The 19608-nt window shown below is 35.6% G+C and overlaps 1 protein-coding gene across 1 annotated transcript; it reads right to left on the reverse strand.

The window, feature by feature from the left end:
• Nucleotides 1-31: 31 nt before the first annotated feature.
• Nucleotides 32-6698, reverse strand: LOC121236870 (protein EDS1L-like). Its single transcript, XM_041133357.1, has 3 exons — nucleotides 5915-6698; nucleotides 1252-2022; nucleotides 32-1007 (listed from the first exon to the last, which is right to left on the reverse strand). The coding sequence occupies exons 1-3, from the start codon at nucleotides 6263-6265 to the stop codon at nucleotides 294-296; spliced, it is 1836 nt and encodes a 611-aa protein (XP_040989291.1). The 5' UTR covers nucleotides 6266-6698; the 3' UTR covers nucleotides 32-293.
• Nucleotides 6699-19608: the final 12910 nt, after the last annotated feature.

Genomic DNA, 19608 nt, shown 5'->3' on the forward strand with positions numbered 1-19608 from the left:
GGAATGTGATTCTGCAGATCAACACTTCTCATGTTAAGAATTTCTTCGTTTTATTTTTCAGATTTCATGTCCATACAAAAATGACAAAACTGAATAGCTGCCTTTCAAGTCTTGAAGTTCGTTTAGCTCAAGTTATAGAGATACTGTATTTAGTACACATCATAGCACTCATCCTCTCGCCACAAGGAAGGGGGGGGGGGGGGGGGGGGGGGGGGGTGGAGAATAGCACTCAACATATTTCTTATTCAAACATATGGAAGCAGAGGTGAACAGAAAAAATCTCCGTTTCTTTATCATTTTATGAATTCTGAAAGGCAAGATTCCCTCCTATGCTCTTCAGGAAGCGCTTTCCACCACTTCACCAGGGTGGATTTCTCCAAGAACACATCCCCACCCAAATCTTTTTCATTGGCCCATTTCCGAACATCTCTTTCTAGCTGCAGAACTCTATCCCTTTCACGTTCAAACTCTTCTCTGCTTCTAGTTTTACTGCAGAGTTCCTCTACTTCTGCCCAGAAATGTGATTCTCCGCTGGCTCCAGGTACCAGCTTCAGATCATGCTCACGCCATTTTTGTGTGTATCTGTAACGTTTTGGCCTGCCCCTTTCCATATAGGCTCCTGCATCTTCATTCTTCAAGTGTCGATAGAAGTTAGCAATATCTAGAGGCTCGACAAGGCGGCGGTAACTAGTTCCAAGCTCTATCCATTCCTTTTCGCTCTCGAATCCATCTGGGAGTTCACATCTTTTCAACATCTCCATGATTTCATCCCATATACCTGCTAGCTCGAGTCTCTTCACATTAGCTATGAAGTCGTCAAATGTTTCTTGAAGCTTGAAGGCATCGTACCAGCCTACTCTGCGAATTGCACTCTTCTCTCTATAGTCTTCTAGCTTCTTCATTGCTTCCTCCATGTCACGCTGCTTTGCTATAATATGAGCTTTATTTCTCTGCTTTTGCTTCTCTAACTCCCTGGCAGAACGAAGACAACGTCTAGCTCTGGTACTCTAGAACCTCAAGCACAGAGAAATAATCACAAATAGTTTATCATACATTTTTTTTACGAGCACAAATAGTTTATAATACATATATACATATACCAAGATGAACTATCACTTTGGTGTTTTATCTTTGTTGAGTCTTTTGCAAGTCAAAGTTGAGCAACAAACTCTTTTAAGAGAGTCTAGACTTTTGGCATTTGTAAGTTGAACTCCAATAAACGATTTTGATAACAAAAGAAATAAAACTCACCAAGCCAAGGTCAGTCAAGGCTGAGTTAAGTGCTGTACTGTTACCGACTACTTCCTCTGCAGACAAAGGGATGGTTTCCAATTGGTTCGAGTTAACATCGTATACATCTTTCATATGCAAATCTTGCAATTCATCTAAGTACTCGAAATGTTGCTTAAGACTATTGCAGGCAATGTCTTCCACCTCAGTTTCACTGCTCAATTGAGAGGAGTAAAACAGTAGTTGCAGAACAGCATCTGGGTTGGTCAAGACCACCAGTTTTCGATTCCCACTGCAGAAGATGTAGGTTCCAAAAGGTCTGTAAGGGCTGAACTTGATGAAGCTTGTTAAAGTTTCCGATAGCAGATTTGTGTTCGCCATGAGATTGCAGGCGGTGTGGCTTGCCAGGGCCGATGCATTTTCCATTACAGTTTTAAAAAAGTCGGAAGCGGGAGGGGGTTGATGTGCAGAACCTTTGGATCTTGCAGAAAAGAATTGCAGAATTGGTGAAATTTTTTGTTGAATGGATGATATGGGAGCAAGCATGATCCGAGGGACAATGTCATATCTCATGACAAAATGTTTGAAACAGGAAGCCCAGTTCTCTCTCCTTAGAGCATGGGAAACTATGTGGTTTCCAATCAGAGGACATCCAAAAGTCAGACAATGAGGTGATTTTTTAGGTATGGAGTAATTTTTCAGGAACCAAAGTGTTGCAAAGATGGCCATTGCACCACCCACTGAGTGTCCTGTAAACACTATTTGCTTCTTCGCTTTCACAGCCATTTCCACCTGAATTATATGAATATATATACTTATAATCAGCAACAAGATTCTATATGTTTTCTAATTCCATAACACTATGTTACTATGCTGGATTATACTCATTTCATTGAACAAGGGCAGCCCAGTATGAATGGAGGCTAAAGGCAAAATTCAAAATTAGACTTTTTAATTTAATAGAATCATATAATAACTCATGAAGTTTAAGTTCAAATATTACTCTTAAGCTTTAAAAGAATAAAAAAAAAATGATTAATAGATATATCATACAAAACATAACAATGGAACATATTGTCGAAAAAAAAAATAAAGATATAAAAAATGTTATTTGCCTTTTTTTTAAGAAAAATTCTTCTCATCAGCTACTATTCATCATCTCACACTCTATGAAAAACATTCTCACATCTTATGAAAACCTCCACATCTTATGAAAAAACTATAGATGTGGATGTGAAAGTGAATAATGGTTGATGCATATCATTCCTCTTTTTTTAAACCTTTCATGTGTTATGAGTAGATATTCTATTTACTATATTTATTCCATTTAGTAAATGAAATAAGTTAAAATAAGAATGTAGAGTTTGGTTTAATGTAAACCAACATTCTTGAGGTGTTTTATCATTTGAAAGAAATATAGACCTTCATTCATTTATCTACAATTTTAGAAAATCTACAACTTTTATGTTCTCTTTTAGGGCTTTTTTTTTTTTTTTTTTTCTTTTTTTTTTTCCTTTTTAATAACAATTTTTTTATTATAAAAATAAAATTTTTATTAAAATTTTTAAATATTGTATCTTATAAATTTATATATACAATATAACTTTTAATGCATGAAACTTTATTCTGCATTATTATTATTAAATAAAATTATAATTTTAAATCTACTCCTATAAATCATGTCAACGAATATTTCACTATATAATTATTAGATGACCATTGGTACCATAAAGCCAAATCAACCACTCATTTGTTTTATTATTATGTAATGTGTGTGTGTGTGTATAAATATATATATATATATATATATAATAAGATAAACTTATAAAATAATATATCCAAGTAAACCACTAATTTCATTTAAAAATTAAATTACTAAATGAAAAATAAAATTATTTAAAATCATAAAGTTACCTGATTCAAGTCTATAGCACTCGATATCAATAATATCTACTCCAATGAACTTTGAATTTAACCAATTCTGTGTGCAAACGAGAGTCTCAACAGTGGTCGAAGACAATGAACTCTGATATTTGATAAACTTTTTAATATTTATGTAAAATTAATATTCTTTTAGTTTTCCTAATGCATACGTTTTTAAATATTCTTTTAGTTTTCCTAATGCATACGTTTTTAATTATCAATGTATGCACTTTTAGGTCGGCGACTCGGCACACTATATAAATAAATCTTAATCTCAAATAACATTTGTGAAGTTTCTCATTACTAATATAAAAATAAACTAAAGTAAAAAGAGAGAAGATTAATTTACTTGACCAGTTTTTTTTTTTTTTTTATACGTTGGGAGTCTTTCTAAGGCAAGGCCCTTCGGACCTACTATTGCAGAGTAAACTTCGGTCCAGTTCACCGCACTCTTAAATATTTCTCTACACAAAATTGGTTAAATCGCTAGCTTTTCATCAAAGGGTATGACCACAAAACATTGTTTGTACCTATGTGATGTTGAATCTTGAACTTTAAAGGGAGTGATATCCCAAAACCAAAATCTTCACCACTTGAGCCAATCCTTTGGAGTTTTTACTAGACCAAAATTTTAAAATCAAAACACTAGCATTGACACTCTTTTAAAAGCTCTAGATATTCTATAATGTCTTAGCATTAGCATTGGATTGGTGCAAATTTTATCTAAATATATTTTTTCCTTTTGCCTATCAAACTCAAAATTTAATCCCAAATTATCCATTTAAATTCTATATAAGAATAGAATATTATTTATTTTTAAATTTGTTATTATTTTTTTAAAATTATTTTTAATCAAATAAAATATATAATTTTATTAATTTATAACGTGCACTTTTCTGCTAATTTTTTTTTGTAACATAACAATTATATCTTTCATTCTAACTAAATTCTCGTTTTTTGCTTATATTTTCAATAATTACTATTTGCAAGTGAGAATCTAACGATAAATATCTAAAATTCTATGAAGTTATTAATTAACTTGTAAGAATTTTTCTTGTTAGCTGTAAGTTGTACTGTTTGGTTGGTGAAATAAGAATAAGGCTCGGTTTGGATTCAATAATCACTCAAACTCATCTCATCTCATCATTACAATTTTCTCAAATTTTCATACAAAATATAATAAATAATTCAACTTTTTCAAATCTCAAAATAATGATAATATTAAAAAAATAATATTCTAATAATATTTTATTTAACTCATCTAAAACTACCTCAATTCATCTAATCTCACACTATTTAAACCACAACTAAAACGTAAAATGACTTTTCTACAATTGAGGTCAAATTTATTGAACCTCTTTAAGTAACTATAGCTAAAAGTTTGAATAATTTCATCTTGTCCAATCCAATGAAAGTCAATATTAGCTTCCATTAGTCAATACCAGATATAATGTCTCGTTTGAATTCAAAATTCACTTCAACTCATTTCAAATCATCTCATCATTACAACTTTATCAAATTCTTATACAAAATATAATAAACAATTCAATTTTTTCAAATCCTAAAATAACTTTCTTAAATTTCCATACAAAATATAATAAACAATTCAACTTTTATTCTACCATTCACAAACTATCTCAATTCAGTTATTCATTTGCATTGCATAGGTTTACAAATGATCATAATACTTATAGCATTTAATAATCCTATTTCTTTGTAATTTTTTCAGTGCATTATGATTTATTTTTTCCGTTTAAAGTATATAAGTATCCTAATTTATATTACCACACTTAGAGAAGTAAAATCTGCATAAGGGGGCCTAATCACTTGAAAAGTATACATGAAGTATACAACGTAAATGAAATGAATGAATCATGTCAAATTTGTATGTTGATATTTGACTTATTTTCTTACATATAATACAAATAAATAAATAAAGAGAAATGCTTTAGTATCAAAGAGATTCTACATAAATAAATTTAAAAATTGATATTGTTTGATGTGATACATTAGATTGTAAAATTATTTTTATTATAATATAGATCTAATGTATTATATAAAACTATGTCAATTTACGAGTTTATTTTTATGATATTTTTTTATGACTATATAAATGAATATTACTAGTTGATGGTGTACCGAATTATTCGTGAGAGAGAGTCAATGATTATTGAGATCTGATTTAAAGAGTATGATACGGTGAACCGATTTAAAAGGTGAGAAATTGTCAACACCTCAACAAGTCATATTTAATAAGTTATTATGATTTTCTTAATTGTTTTAAGTGCAACTAAAATTATTTTATGAATTGTGAAAAATTTTTTTCATCAGTGACTATTCATCATTCCACACTCTACATCTTATAAAAAAATATCTCTATACTATAGAGAAAAAAACTATAGGTATGAGATGTTTACAGTGGCTGATCTGTAAAATTTCTCATGAATTGTTAACGGTAAAGTCAACATGATCCAAGTTGTATTCAACTCATTCAATTTGTCTATCAATTTAAAGTATAGAATTATGCTAAATTTTTTTAGATAATCCGAATCCCTTTCAAGAATTCTAACAGAAAACATGACAAAATCAGTGTAAATTTAACAAATGGCATGAAATAAATGGAAAATGGGATAAAAATAGAAGGCTACATAGGATTGACCAAAAACAGATCACTTTTGTCAGCAGAAACCAAAGCAAGCAGGAACACAACCAAATTACAAGTAGAATGAGATACAGAACAAGACAATGGCGCAGATTATACCTTTTTTCGGAAATCCGAACTCCCCAAGATCTTGTTCTCAAATCTCTGCTGAAAAGCTTTATTAACCATGGCAATTTCATCGGTGCCTATACTTCTGATCACAGAACCAAAAAGCTCGGCTTTGACCTCTGTCTCTCCAACTGGATTTTTAGCAACCCAATCGTCCACAGACCAAGATCCTGCTGGAAAGCTGAAAATGACTGTATGACTTGAAGAAACAGGGAATTTCTCTTGAATAAATGGCTTCTCTGGAGACTTCTGAGATTCGGTGGCATAAAAGCAAGCTTTCTGGATCAGCTTCTCATCCATTTCTATGACGCCTCCGAGCCTAAGACTTCCTCCACTGGCCATGGTTTTGAGCTCTTTCTTCTGCAATTTTACCGGTTCAGATGGAAAGAATCAGTTTGAAGTTGCAGAAAGTACCCTTACCCTTTAAATTATTTATATTGGTTGTTCGGCAGATTATAAGAAGGTGAAGAGTAAAAAAAATGGGTGAGTTTTTTTGAGATATTTTTTCCTTGTAAATGGGGGAAGCATCCTACAACTTGCTCTTTTACTTTTTCTTCTTCTTTTTCATTGTCTTTTCTTTTCATTTTCTTTCTCTTGCCCTGCCCCTCGGCGACGAGCTGCTTGACTTGAAGGTCTCGTTGGATTCCTAAATCCTAACCCACCTTGTCTGACGCAGTTTTATATAATTATTTTCAGACATTCATCTGTATTTTCTATTGGTTGTACGCTTTCAGAGTTTTGTTTATTCAAATATTATATTTTATCTCTAAATTTTAAAAATATCTACTTAAATAAACAATAAATAAAGAACGTAAAACTGATAATAGACAGTTCTAAATAGTTAATGAACTGTACAATTTGACGTGAACAACGCAAAATCTTAAGGATTCGGATACTTTATAAATATCGTGAGACTTGCACCTTTTTTAAATTTTAAAAAGTTAAAATTATCTTATCTTATTTTACTATTTAAATATATATATATTTTTTTTATAAACTATTCATCTAGTCTTAACTCAAAAAATCTCATTACTATTTAAAATATCTGATCTCATCTTATCTAAACTGTGTATTCAAACCGTTAAACTACTTAATTATTATTTATAAATTATTTACACTACTATTACATTATTATTTACAGATAATTGGAGATAATCTAGGCTATATATATGAATGTCAAGATCACCTAATTTATCTCAAACTAATTATTGATGAGATCCACTACGTTTTCAACTTTTCATAAAAAGTTAAACTTATATAAACATATTTCATATATTCAAACGCATATTTCAATCTATTTATATTCTAACATATCTCAATAGAACTTACAAAATATTATTATTTACATATCAATTCAAATCATCTAAAATTACCTCAATATCTGCCGCCATTGTATTTAAGTTTTTGGCTTTTAGGATTTATTTCACTTGAACCTTTTAAGATTTGTGGCTAACTAATTATATGTTTGTGATTGAGTGAAAAACATCTCTTTGTTCTTATTTAAATCTGAAGACTTTGAGTGAAAGAGATTTCGCTATGACTCCATATATGCCATCCTAAATTCGACGGTGGCCCCAATGCCCCATAGCCAACGCCCTTCAAATGGGCAGCATTATAAGTTACGTGACCTACCTTATATCCATCTCTCTCGCACTTGAGAATCTTAAGTTTGCATAAAAAGTTTAAAAATCTTGATTCGTCATTAATGAGCAATTCCCAAAATCAGTTATGGAAAGAAAAAGAAAATAAGCAATGGTCGTTGGACATGGAAAAATATTACTTATCTATTTTTATATTATTATTTTTGTGATTTCAAATAAGAAGATGTTAAATAATTTTTAATTAAATTATATATTACATCAATAGATTTAAAAGATTTTTTTTTTTTGAGAAATAAAAAATAATAATTAAAACAATAGTAAATAGTATATTTTATTAAAGGTGAAATAACTATTCAATCACAAACTTGACAATCCATAATTCTCTCCTCCATGATTTGAGTTGACTCGTTAGACTTTATTATTACGCGGAAAAGACAAGTGGAAAACGACAATGCTAGCGCCATCTAGAAAGTAGGCATGTTCAAGCAGGCTGGCCCAGTCAAGAATAACCGGATTTCGGTTGCAGGTTTCGGCTAGAGTTTTACCCAGTCCGAAAGCCGCGTTACCCAACTCGGACATACACGGTTTGGGCACAGGAATGACACCTAGGTATCCGGTTTATATATATATAAATATATATATATATATATATTTTTTTTTTTTAAATCCCCAAACTCTAGTTACCCCACCCCTTGTTCGCAATGCATGTCTTGAAATGCATCTCTCTCTCACCGTCTCCTTCGAAAGAGCTTTTGCAACATCTTTTTTTTTTTTTTTTTTTAAATCCCCAAACTCTAGTTACCCCCACGCCTTCTTCGCAATGCATGTCTTGAAATGCATCTCTCTCTCACCGTCTCCTTCGGAAGGGCTTTTGCAACATCTCTCTCTATCTATGTAACACTCGTTTTTGTGGTGGGACATTTAAAAAATGATTTTAGAAAAGACGATGAGAATTATCGTTCGTTTTAAAATTTTTTATTTCCATACCCAGGGTGTTACACCTCTACGTTATAAAATAAAATGTGCTTTGAGAATAAAAGAGTTTTATAGCAGAAAACATCAAACCTTAAAATAAAAAGGCCTCTCATACAATTAAAACTCTCATGCCTAGACTTCCGTACTCTTCCCTTTGGGCCGTATCTGTCCTGATTCGTTCTGCTCATTTAGTTCCTGTGGGGAGATGAGCATACATAAAAACTAAAATGAGTCGAATACTCAGTAAACATTACTTCATACAGTTAAAATATACTAATATAGGTGCTCATTCATGCATTCATCACTACATAATAGTATATGTACATAAGACATACATTCATTTTGGAAACATCACTAGGCAGAATTTTTCTTTAAAAATGGGTTTCTTTTCGTAAAGCATTTTCTGTCAGTGCCTTCATTTCTCAAAGAGTTCGATGCATTCATACATTCATACATTCTTTCTTATCATTTTCTTTAGTCGGTACACTTTTACACCCTGTGTGTTGGGGTTAGCGGTCTTTCTTTGGACCTGGATTCCACCCGTGATCACGATTTGAAAATCCCTTTCAGTCAGGGGCAGTACAGGGTGCACTACCAGTACTACTTACTCGGCATTACAATCCGCCCAGTTCTTTGGTACTATCATTCATTCATATGGCCGTTACGTATTTTCATGCATTGAAACGTTCATTTCCTTTCAATCCTTTCCTTTTAGTTCAGTCATTTCCTTTTCAGTCATTTTCATTTAATAGTTTATTCATGAAAAAATGTCATTTAAAAGCATGAGCTTAAACATCATCTTTCATGGCATCTATAAAGCATCAGTTCATAGGGATATTTTAAAACACTTTTTTCGCGTCGTTTAAAGCATTACTTAAAGCATGAGGCATAAGCCTTACATCTCATTTCGTGAAAATACATACAAAAGATACTGTGTATAGTCATCCATACAATTAATACTTTGGTTGCATAAAAATTGGCTGCCAAGAAGGGCCATACATACGTATACCTTTAAACACTTAGCATATTTTTCATAAAACATCGTTAAATTTTATTTTGTAAAACATCGTAAAGGAAAAACATTTCATATTCATTTTATATCATTTAGAAAACTCTAGAAGAGTATGAACATAATACTCACCTGGACTTCATGCTACTTTCATATCATGTAGTCCATTCATATCCGTGTCAGATGACAACTTACATACATACACATAACCTTAGCGTCATTATCTATCTAATGCATAAGTAACTAAAATTAGAGATATAACTACACTTTACTTGGAAACACTTTCCTTCTATCATGTGCTCTTACGTGTCCCTTACTAGGCTAAAACCTTCAGGATCCACTGACGGTCACCACCTCTTTCAAACTCAAGGTCTTACTTCAAGTGCTTATCCACTAGAATGAACCCCCACGATTCACCTTAGGATTAAGACACTAAGACCCTCATCTTATTCTTGTTATTTACCACATTCTAACACATGATTCCTACTGGCGAAGTCATGCATCTCAATCTTAGAAAACACACTTGTTCATTACCTTCATGCATCTTAGCTCACACTAAATTCTCATTCCCATCCATACACTCCACACGACTTTAAGCTAACTCTGAGGCTTAAGCACCATGCAACCATGCTTAGGACAGATTACCCATTACACATAGTAAATCCATCAAACACATGTGCCTAACTAGATTACACACGTACCTTATCCCTTATCACCTAAGACCAACATATAACTTGTTGATCACTTGCTCATGTAAACAAGCCCATACTTCGATACCAACCTTCTCTTAACCCAGCTAGCATGACTCTTCATGCTACTCGTTCCTCTTGACAGTTCATCCTAACACTGGACACGACAAGACTCCATTCATAACTACACCTTATGCCACGTCATAGCTCGAAACTACTCCCAAGCTACACTGTGACCTTGTCATATCACTTGACATCCCGATACATCACTTCTACTCTAACTCCTAACTCATCATGAGTACGGTGCCTCACGTACTCCTATCACATCGTGACATCTTGTCACGTTCCCGCTACGTCATTCTTACACTTACTCCTCACCCATCACAAGCATGCCTTCTTATTTAACCATGTCACTTCATGACATTCTCCCGGCATACTTCTGTTGTGCTTCTCTTACACTATTATGTCACTTCACACATATTTCCAGCCATAAGTTAACTATACGGTGACACCTGTCACCTTAGACTACAGGCCACATCATAATTACTTCGGGACACTGTTTCGCAATTTCCGACACTACTCATCACGCTCTACACCTATCAACTACGCAACCATCCTTATCTTTGCGAGACGCCACACGGTGTATCGCTTTACGTCATGGAGTATGCTCTACGTGTACTTCCTTCACACTATGCTACGCCACATAGAGTACACTCCATATGTACTCTTCCCATTCCACATTTCGCCACGTCGTCATTATAGCACATACTTCACAACCACACTTCCCAGCACAGTCCACAACACTATACAACACACTTCCCAACTACGCACAACACTTCATGAACATAGCACATCACATTACCATACTACATAGCGAACTCCACAAATGCTAGCAGCACAGTCTATAACCTAACCAACCAATTAACATATAACATAAATAATGAGGATAAAGGGAAATAGAGTTATACCATCGACGAGATAACTCATACATTGGTCGTTGTCCTGCACAGCTAGTGGCATCGGAAGCCACTAGCTTATGTAGTAGCGGTCACCGCTATAACCTTGGAACGGGACTATCTCGGGGATCGGATCTAGGATTTTGGCTACTAGATCTAGGCTGTAAGAGGGTGGCCGACATGGTGGGGAGTCCATGGGTGACAGCTAAGGCCATGTACAGTGGCTGTCCACTGTGTATGGTGGCTGTTTGGGCGTGGAAATAGCTAGGTGTGGTCTTGGAATGGCTCATGGTGGCCTCATGGTGGCTGTGAGGGGCAGAGCACGGCGGAGCAGTGGGTTTCCAAGGGGAATCTGTGTGTCTCAAATAGAAGAAATGGAGGGGGAGCTCGGCTGGTCGTTGGCTGGCCATGGAGGAGCTGAGGGAGGTGCAATGGAGCTAGAATTGGTGCTAGGGTCGTCAGTGGTGGTGAAGTCGTGTGAAACCCATTTATGGGTAGTAGGTGTGCGATGGAGAGGGAGAGGGAGGCTGAGCTTGGAGAGTGGAAGCGTCGCTGGTGAGAGGAGAGGCCATTGGTGGTAGTGTGGTGACTTGGGTGGCCGCGTACGGCGGTGCAAGGGGGAGAGAAATGGGCGAAACCCATTTCGATTGGGCTACCTTAGGAAGAGAGAGAGAGAGAGCTACGTGTGGAAGAGCTCGGTGGTGGTTAACTTGGTTGCCAGCGTGAGGGGGAGTTGCTGGTGGTGACGGTGAGGCTGAGTGGAGCATGGCAAAGCCGGACTGAGATGAAGGAATAGATTGGGTGAGAGGGAGAGGGAACGTGCAGTGTAAGCTAAAGGGAGAGGAGAGAGAGTGGGAAAGGGAAAGTGAGGGAGAAAGGCTAGGGGCTTGGGTATTTAATCCAGGTCTTTCATCTTGAGATTTTTAAAACGATCTAACGGTGAGATGTGTAAACATTAACTTAACTAAAAGCACTAAAAGGAATTAAGATAGAATATTATTTAAACTAAACTTTAGTTTATAAAATAATATTTTTTCATCATTAATAAAATGATGAAGTCTTATTTAATATCTTTAAGAGAATAAAACTATCTAATTAATTAGAGTTTTCAATATAATTTAAATCTCATAATATTTTAAATAACTAAAATTATTTTAATAAAAATGATTTTCTACAATTATAAAATATTATAATTGTCTTACTTAAAATCAGGTTTAGTCAAATAGCACTAGGAACATCCCATTTAAAATACTCGTGGCTTTAAAATACTGAACTAACTTTAGAAATCACATCATATCTTTAAAAACACACCATCGAGATTCGGCAGGTATAATGAGGCATGCAGTCGCTAGAGAGAAGGGTGGATTGTTACATCCTCTCCTCCTTGTAATAAATTTCGTCCTTGGAATTTGCTTATGTTAGAAAGGTGCGGAGTGTTATACTCCCTCTTGCCCCGAAACCACAACCATCGCCGTCGGTGATATCAGAAGCCGCCATCCACAAAAGACCTCTCGCTACTCTCAGTATGTTCCTCTCTCTCTTTGTCTGTCTGTTTGTCTTGAGCGTTGAAACCCTAGCCATTGCCTCCGGTCACTAGCAGAGGCTACCGTTTGGCTAGATCTGGATTTTTCCTTTCGGGTTCTATTTCGTTGCCCAGATCTATAACCTGTTATGTTTTGGCTACCCAAATATATTTTTAAATTAGGCTAAAGAGCAGAATCTTGCCAAATACAGTGACTTCACGTGTGGTAGTACGTGAATAGTATTTTGGTTGGCCAGATCTACCAAGATTATTTTATTTCTCTGCTTTGGAAAAAGTTCCTTTGGCTTAGGTTGCATCTGAGAGCCGTTGATGATCCATGAATGCGCATTGATGATCATGAAGGTTGATTGTTCAAGGAGATGTCTAAGTTCTTAGTGTTGGTAATGTTGTGTTCGAGGAGAAGCCAACTTCTGTTAAAGACTCAACCATTGATCCAAAAGCCCTAAGATTGTTGGATATTAATTCGGTTAAATCTTTAACCTTCAGAATCATAACATTCCACCAACCTTTCGAATCCGATGTCTACGGCGGCTCACTCTATCGAAGCTGACCCAATGGTAGCTATTTCCATTTTGGTGGCTTCATTCATATATCAGTATCCAATAACTTAACACTATGCCCATACAAAGTGTCAAGACATTTTAATCCAATCTATAGGTCGTCCTCTTTGTGACTTGAATCTATGACGTGGTCCCTACTCTGATACCAATTGTTAAAGATCCAATCATTGATCCAAAAGCTCTAGGACTGTTGGATATTAATTTGGTTGAACGTTTAACCCTCAGGATCATAACATTTTGTTAGGAACTTGTTGAGAATTGTTGTACTGTAACAAGGAAATGAATGGGAGATGGAATGAAAGTTGTTGTAATGAAAATGATAGACGCCTGAAAGATGGTTATGAAAAGGACTCTAAGAATCATAAGTTTGCATTGATAAAAAGGGATAAGACCTATTCGAGGTGCTCAGCCTCCAGTACAATTTAGAATCTTCAACTAGACAAAAGACATTTAATCCCCCTTAATTCTACTATTTATATATGGGATACAAATTCCCTTTTGGACAATAGAAAGCAATAAAATAACGAGAATAATTGGAATTGTTGGAATCATGTCAAAACACGTGTCCAATGCGATGAGGAAACTGATAACTAATTGCTGCTTCTAGAATTTCCTTCAAAACAACCTCGTATTAGAAATTCCTTTACTCTTCTTACTTGTTCCTACCATAAGTCTAAACACTTTGTTGCATGCCAAAACACCTCCCAGAAAATGATGTAGCATCAGGAAGGAATCATAACAATCTCCTCCCATTAAATGACCTTATCCTTAAGGTTTAGGGCAAAGTTACAGTTGTGGAACAACTTCCATACTACTTACATAGAAATTTCCCAGGATAGCAGCAACTCAAGAATTTTAGTCAACCTAAGTACTCTCTTAGTCAAATCTATAGTAAAGACCATGACACCAACAATACAATCAAAGGGTGCAAAAACCCATTTAAGTGACAATACAACAAACAGATAAGGTGTAAAAATTTTCTTACCCTACAATTCTAAGTACAGAGGTGGGAGTTAGTGTTGGAGTTATCTTGACCAAAATCAACAAGCCCATCCAATTCTAGCTTCACGGCTTCTTCATTAAATTCGGGTATTGCTTTGCATTTTCAATATCATACTTAAGAACCGCACTGTCAATTGGCTTGTCTGATGCTTCTCCATCTTCTTTAATCCAAGGGCGTTCTAGAATCTAAGTAGAAGTACTCCTTTTTCTAGAGTCCCGTGTTAGCATCTTGCAGACCAAGTCCTTGGCACTACTTGAAATAGATTACCATGGTGCCTTCAAAGTCGATTTCCCCTTGCAAAATAGCATCTAAAATCCCCTTCTCCGTCTCTGCCCAAAATGGAGGTATGCCACTGAATAATATATACAAGATAACTACTGCACTCCAAATATCTATTTCCTTCCCATATCTTTGTTATAATACTTCAAGTGCAATATAATAAACACTCCCAGCAATATCCCAGTACACCTTTCCTTCTTCAATGAAAATGGACATCCTAAAACCCATGCCCTTCAAAAGTGCATTCTCATCCTTGATAGATAACAAGAAATTCTTAGGCTTAAGGTCCCTATGCATCACATCCATAAAGTGACCATTATGCACAACATTAACAATTGCCCTGCATATTAAAGTAGCATTCGTCACCTCCTCACAACACTCAATGTCGAGAGCCTCTAGGTTTACACACTGATTGATGATGCCGCTCAATGCAGAGTTGGAGATATTTGTACACGAATCCATCCGTAAGTTATTCAAAAATATAGAGGCGTTCCCAATTTTGTAACAATCCAAAAACATGAGTGTCTTGGGAAAAGAAGTGTAGGCCTTAAAAACACTAAAACCCCACCATCCCTAACACTCCTCCATTTGTTGCTATCTACAAATTTAATACGTTGGCAACCATTTACAAGATTTATGCATCCAAAATTAGTTATATTAGAGCATTCGTGCAGCCCTTACTCTTGACATGTTTTGGAAAGAGCATGTAATAATTCTTCTGTAACATATCTACAATCAGTAAGATGTCGGCTTCTCAGTTCACAACAATCCTCAACAACAGCTAACAATCCCTTGATAGTTAGCTCCTAGCAATAGGATACATCTAAGCATTGTATTGAAGAAAGAACATGCCCAATTCTCACATCAAACCCATTCTCCACTCCACACTCCAAATTCTTTTCCAGCACATCCTTCTCCACCACACAAACCAAATAATTACCCTCCCTCTTAGTGACATGATGTACTCTATTATTTGCTACAAAAAATTTATAGGGTTCTTTCAGAAGCTCAATGGCTTTCTGGTCATTATAATTAATTTACATAGGGTTTCCTTCTTTCATATCATGGCATAACATATCATATCATGTCGTAACATATCATATCATGTCATAACATATTATATCATATCATGTCATATTATATCATAACATATCATATTATATCATAGAGCTCAAATGTCATGTTCATATCATATCATTCATATATATGGATACCTCACGGCTCCCCTAAGCACCGTGTGTTTCCTGCTAGTTACCGCATCAACCAACAATCCACTTGATCGAGGTGATTATGTCATAGACATAAACATATTCTTTATAGTAGTTCGCATATTTCACCTTCACCATAATACACACCCACTAGCTTTAGGTGCAACCCCACTCTAGTATCATTCCATAGGAACCATTTGAGGTTCGTTGACTGTACTTTGTCGACCCAGGGGTTTCCACTCAATTTTAGACACTCCATAGTGGATAGGGAGTTCCACTAGGGCATTTTTCCATCCTAGAATTTGGGGTTGTTCTAAAACATCTTTGACTCTTTCTTTTAAACATGGATCCAATTGCATGTGACATAGACTCATGATGAAACATTAATCTTGTTCATACAACATGTAAAAGCCAAATAACATAGTTCATCCTATAGCATGCATCTTGTAACATAGCTTGAAAATATTAGAACATATAAATAAGAATAATTTCATACAAAAATATTTGATTTACCCCTCAAAACATGAAAACAAATTTTTAAGACTACAAAAGAGGCTTAGGCCGAATCACATAGGCCTTCCAAAACATGCATATTTCATCATTTCAACCTCTATACTCATGCCTCCATTTGATCTTACGCATTAACAAACAAGCAAAACTCCTTTATAGAGCCAACCGAAACTAACATGTATATTGTCCAAACTTCTTTTAAATGGAACATCACAACATATGGTTGCTCCTCCTTCTCAAACATGGCCAAATATAGCAATGGAATAATCCAAAGTTCAAACATCAACTTCATGCAAAAATACACATAGGCCGAATGTGATAACCATAAAAGATCATACTTCAATCCACAATTTCATACCAAATACTCATAACATCACAAGGGCTGAATACACATACATGAAATAATAGCAATAATGAAACGAATAATCACACAAGATTTCATGTAATATATATGAATAATATCAAAGGTAGGTTGGAAGTTTACTTACAAAAAGTCTAACGATAATAGTAGTAAAAATCTGAAAATATAACGTAGCATATTAGAAATCAACACACAAAAACCCTAGATTTCGAAATGTCAATGAGTGTGAGTCTCGTGGTATTTTCGAAATCTTTTTCTCAAGCTAAAAACCCTAGGGCCGAAACCTTTGAAGATTAAAACCCTAGTTTTTCTTTTGAGCTAAAACTGAATCATAGATCCCTCTAAAACTTACGTTCATGTGTTCAAAATATTAAGAACACTTCGGGTTCCATTCTTCTTGAAGAGAAAACCTTAGATTCTAGTGTGTAAAAGGGTGGTTGTGTTGAAAAACCCTAAAACCAAAAATGAAGAAATAGTTTCCTCCACTTTAGTTGTGCATGCTCAACATGAAAGGGTGAAAAGGTCCTTACCACCCTGTGCTATGCTCCCACTTGAAATATGGAGGATGATTTCTTAGAGATATACGAAAATGGTGGTGAGTATGGTGGTGTTTGGCTAGTGAGAAAATGAGAGAAAATAGAAACATGAGAGAGAATGAGTGTGGTGGCTAAAATGCACTAGGGAGACAAGAAAACTTTTTGCAAAAAGGACTCCCCCATTTTCAACTACCTTCTTTTATAGTATCTCTCCATGCTTTTTCACCAACCAATGCATGTAAGACAAGTGGCAAACCCTCATTCTCTTTTCCCTCAAGATGAGACTTGCATGAAGAAGACCAAAGGGTGACTTGGGGTTCGGGTGTCGTGTAGCCTTCCCTCCTCAAAACTCCCTCTTTTGCCTCCATTTTCCATTTTGCCTTTCTACTCTTGTCTAGGTTCAATGTACCAAAAGGTCAAATGGTAACTTCCTCCAAAACCCTAATCTTCCTAAGATTTCCCTCTAATGCATGGGTGACACTTGACGTGAGGAGTATGTGTCTTGGGTGCTGAATTTGACAAGCTTGAGGTGAATTTTGTGTCATTCCTAGGTAGCTTTCTGCGTCTCTCCCTCTCCCCCTTTTTCCGTCAGCTACATGCCTCAACTCCTTCATCCTAGCTTGACATGTGTCCAATTTAGAAGGTTGTGCCATGCATGTGGCGCCTAACACTTCATCCGAAAATCCCTATGCCCTTTTGGGCTTCATCCACTTTTCTTCCAAGTTTCCAATGTGGGGTTGACATGTGTCAGTTTAGCCATTTTCTAGAAAGACCAAAAATTCCTTTTCTTGCCATGTGGCACCTCTTTCTTGTCCCATGGTCTAACTTGGGCTTTCTAAAGCAAATACCCTTCATGGGCTTATTTCCTTGGACCAAGTCCCTCTATTTCCTTTTGAGGGCTAATAAGCCTTATACTAAAAAGATCCATATCCAACATAAAAATAGAAATTAACCTAATGGGCTCTTCCATACTTAACCAAAAATCTAAAGACACATCTCATCCATAAAAATATAAACACGATTCCTTATGAAAATTTGGGATGTCACAACAATATTGGATAACCATTCAGGATAATGTACTTCCTTGATCAACCCTGCAGAGAGCAAACATTCTACTTCCTCAGTGATGGCTGCGTATTTCTTTGTCTTGAACGATCTTCTCTTTTGAAGCACCTTTTTGTGCATGGGGTCCACGCACAATTGGTGTTCGATAATGTTGTTATCAATCTCAGGCACAGCTTCATGACTCCAGGCGAATACATCCCGGTGCTCTACTAACAATTGCTTTAGGGCCTCCTGGTCTTCTAGGGGGATTTTAGTTCCAATATGCATTGTTGCGTTGGGGCAATTTGGGTATAACGTTATGATCTCCAAGGGCTCATTCACCTCTACTTGCTATAGGTTTAGCTCATCCCTCACCTCTCCGCCCTTGCCCAGAAGGACCGTGGTTGTGAAGAAGAAGGATGGATCGATGAGAATGTGTATTGATTACAGGAAACTTAATCGGGTGACCATAAAGAATAAGTACCCGCTACCCCGTATAGAAGATTTGTTTGATCAGCTTTAGGGTGTTCAGGTATTTTCAAAGATTGATCTTCGATTGGGTTACCATCAATTGAAAATCAGGGCAGAAGATGTGGCTAAGATGGCTTTCAAGACCCGATATGGCCATTATGAGTTTTTGGTCATGCCTTTTGGCCTGACTAATGCCCCAATAGTATTCATGGATTTGATGAACAGGGTGTTCCATGAATTTTTGGATAAGTTTGTGGTTGTTTTTATTGATGATATACTGATATACTCCAAAAATAAGACTGAGCATGAAGAACATTTGAAGTTGGTACTTAGGACACTCAGAGATAAAAAGTTGTTTGCTAAATTGAAGAAGTGTGAATTTTGGCTTGATTCAATCACCTTTCTAAGGCATGTAGTTTCAAAAGATGACATTTCAGTGGACCCGGGAAAAGTTGAAGCAATAGTTAATTAGTAGGCACCGAAGAATGTTCATGAGGTTAGAAGTTTCTTGGGATTGGCGGGTTATTACTGTCGATTCATTGATGATTTCTCCAGGATAGCAGTTCCTCTCACTGCACTCACCAGGAAAAATAATAAGCTTGAATGGACAGCAAAGTGTGAAGAAAGCTTCCAGGAGTTGAAATAGAGATTAGTGACAGCTACGGTATTAACAGTCCCCATTGCTAGAGGTGGATTTGTAGTCTATAGCATTGCATCAAGGCTTGGATTGGGGTGCATACTGAGGCAACATGGGAAGGTTATAGCATATGCCTCACGCCAACTAAAAGTATATGAGCAGAATTATCCCACACATGATCTGGAACTCGTGGCAATCATTTTTGCACTTAAGATTTGGAGATACTATCTGTATAGAGAAAAATGCGAAATTTATACGGATCACAAGAGTTTGAAATATTTCTTCACCCAAAAGGAATTAATT

This window comes from Juglans microcarpa x Juglans regia, chromosome 6S, assembly GCF_004785595.1.
Source record: "Juglans microcarpa x Juglans regia isolate MS1-56 chromosome 6S, Jm3101_v1.0, whole genome shotgun sequence".
NCBI classification, from domain to species: Eukaryota; Viridiplantae; Streptophyta; class Magnoliopsida; order Fagales; family Juglandaceae; genus Juglans; species Juglans microcarpa x Juglans regia.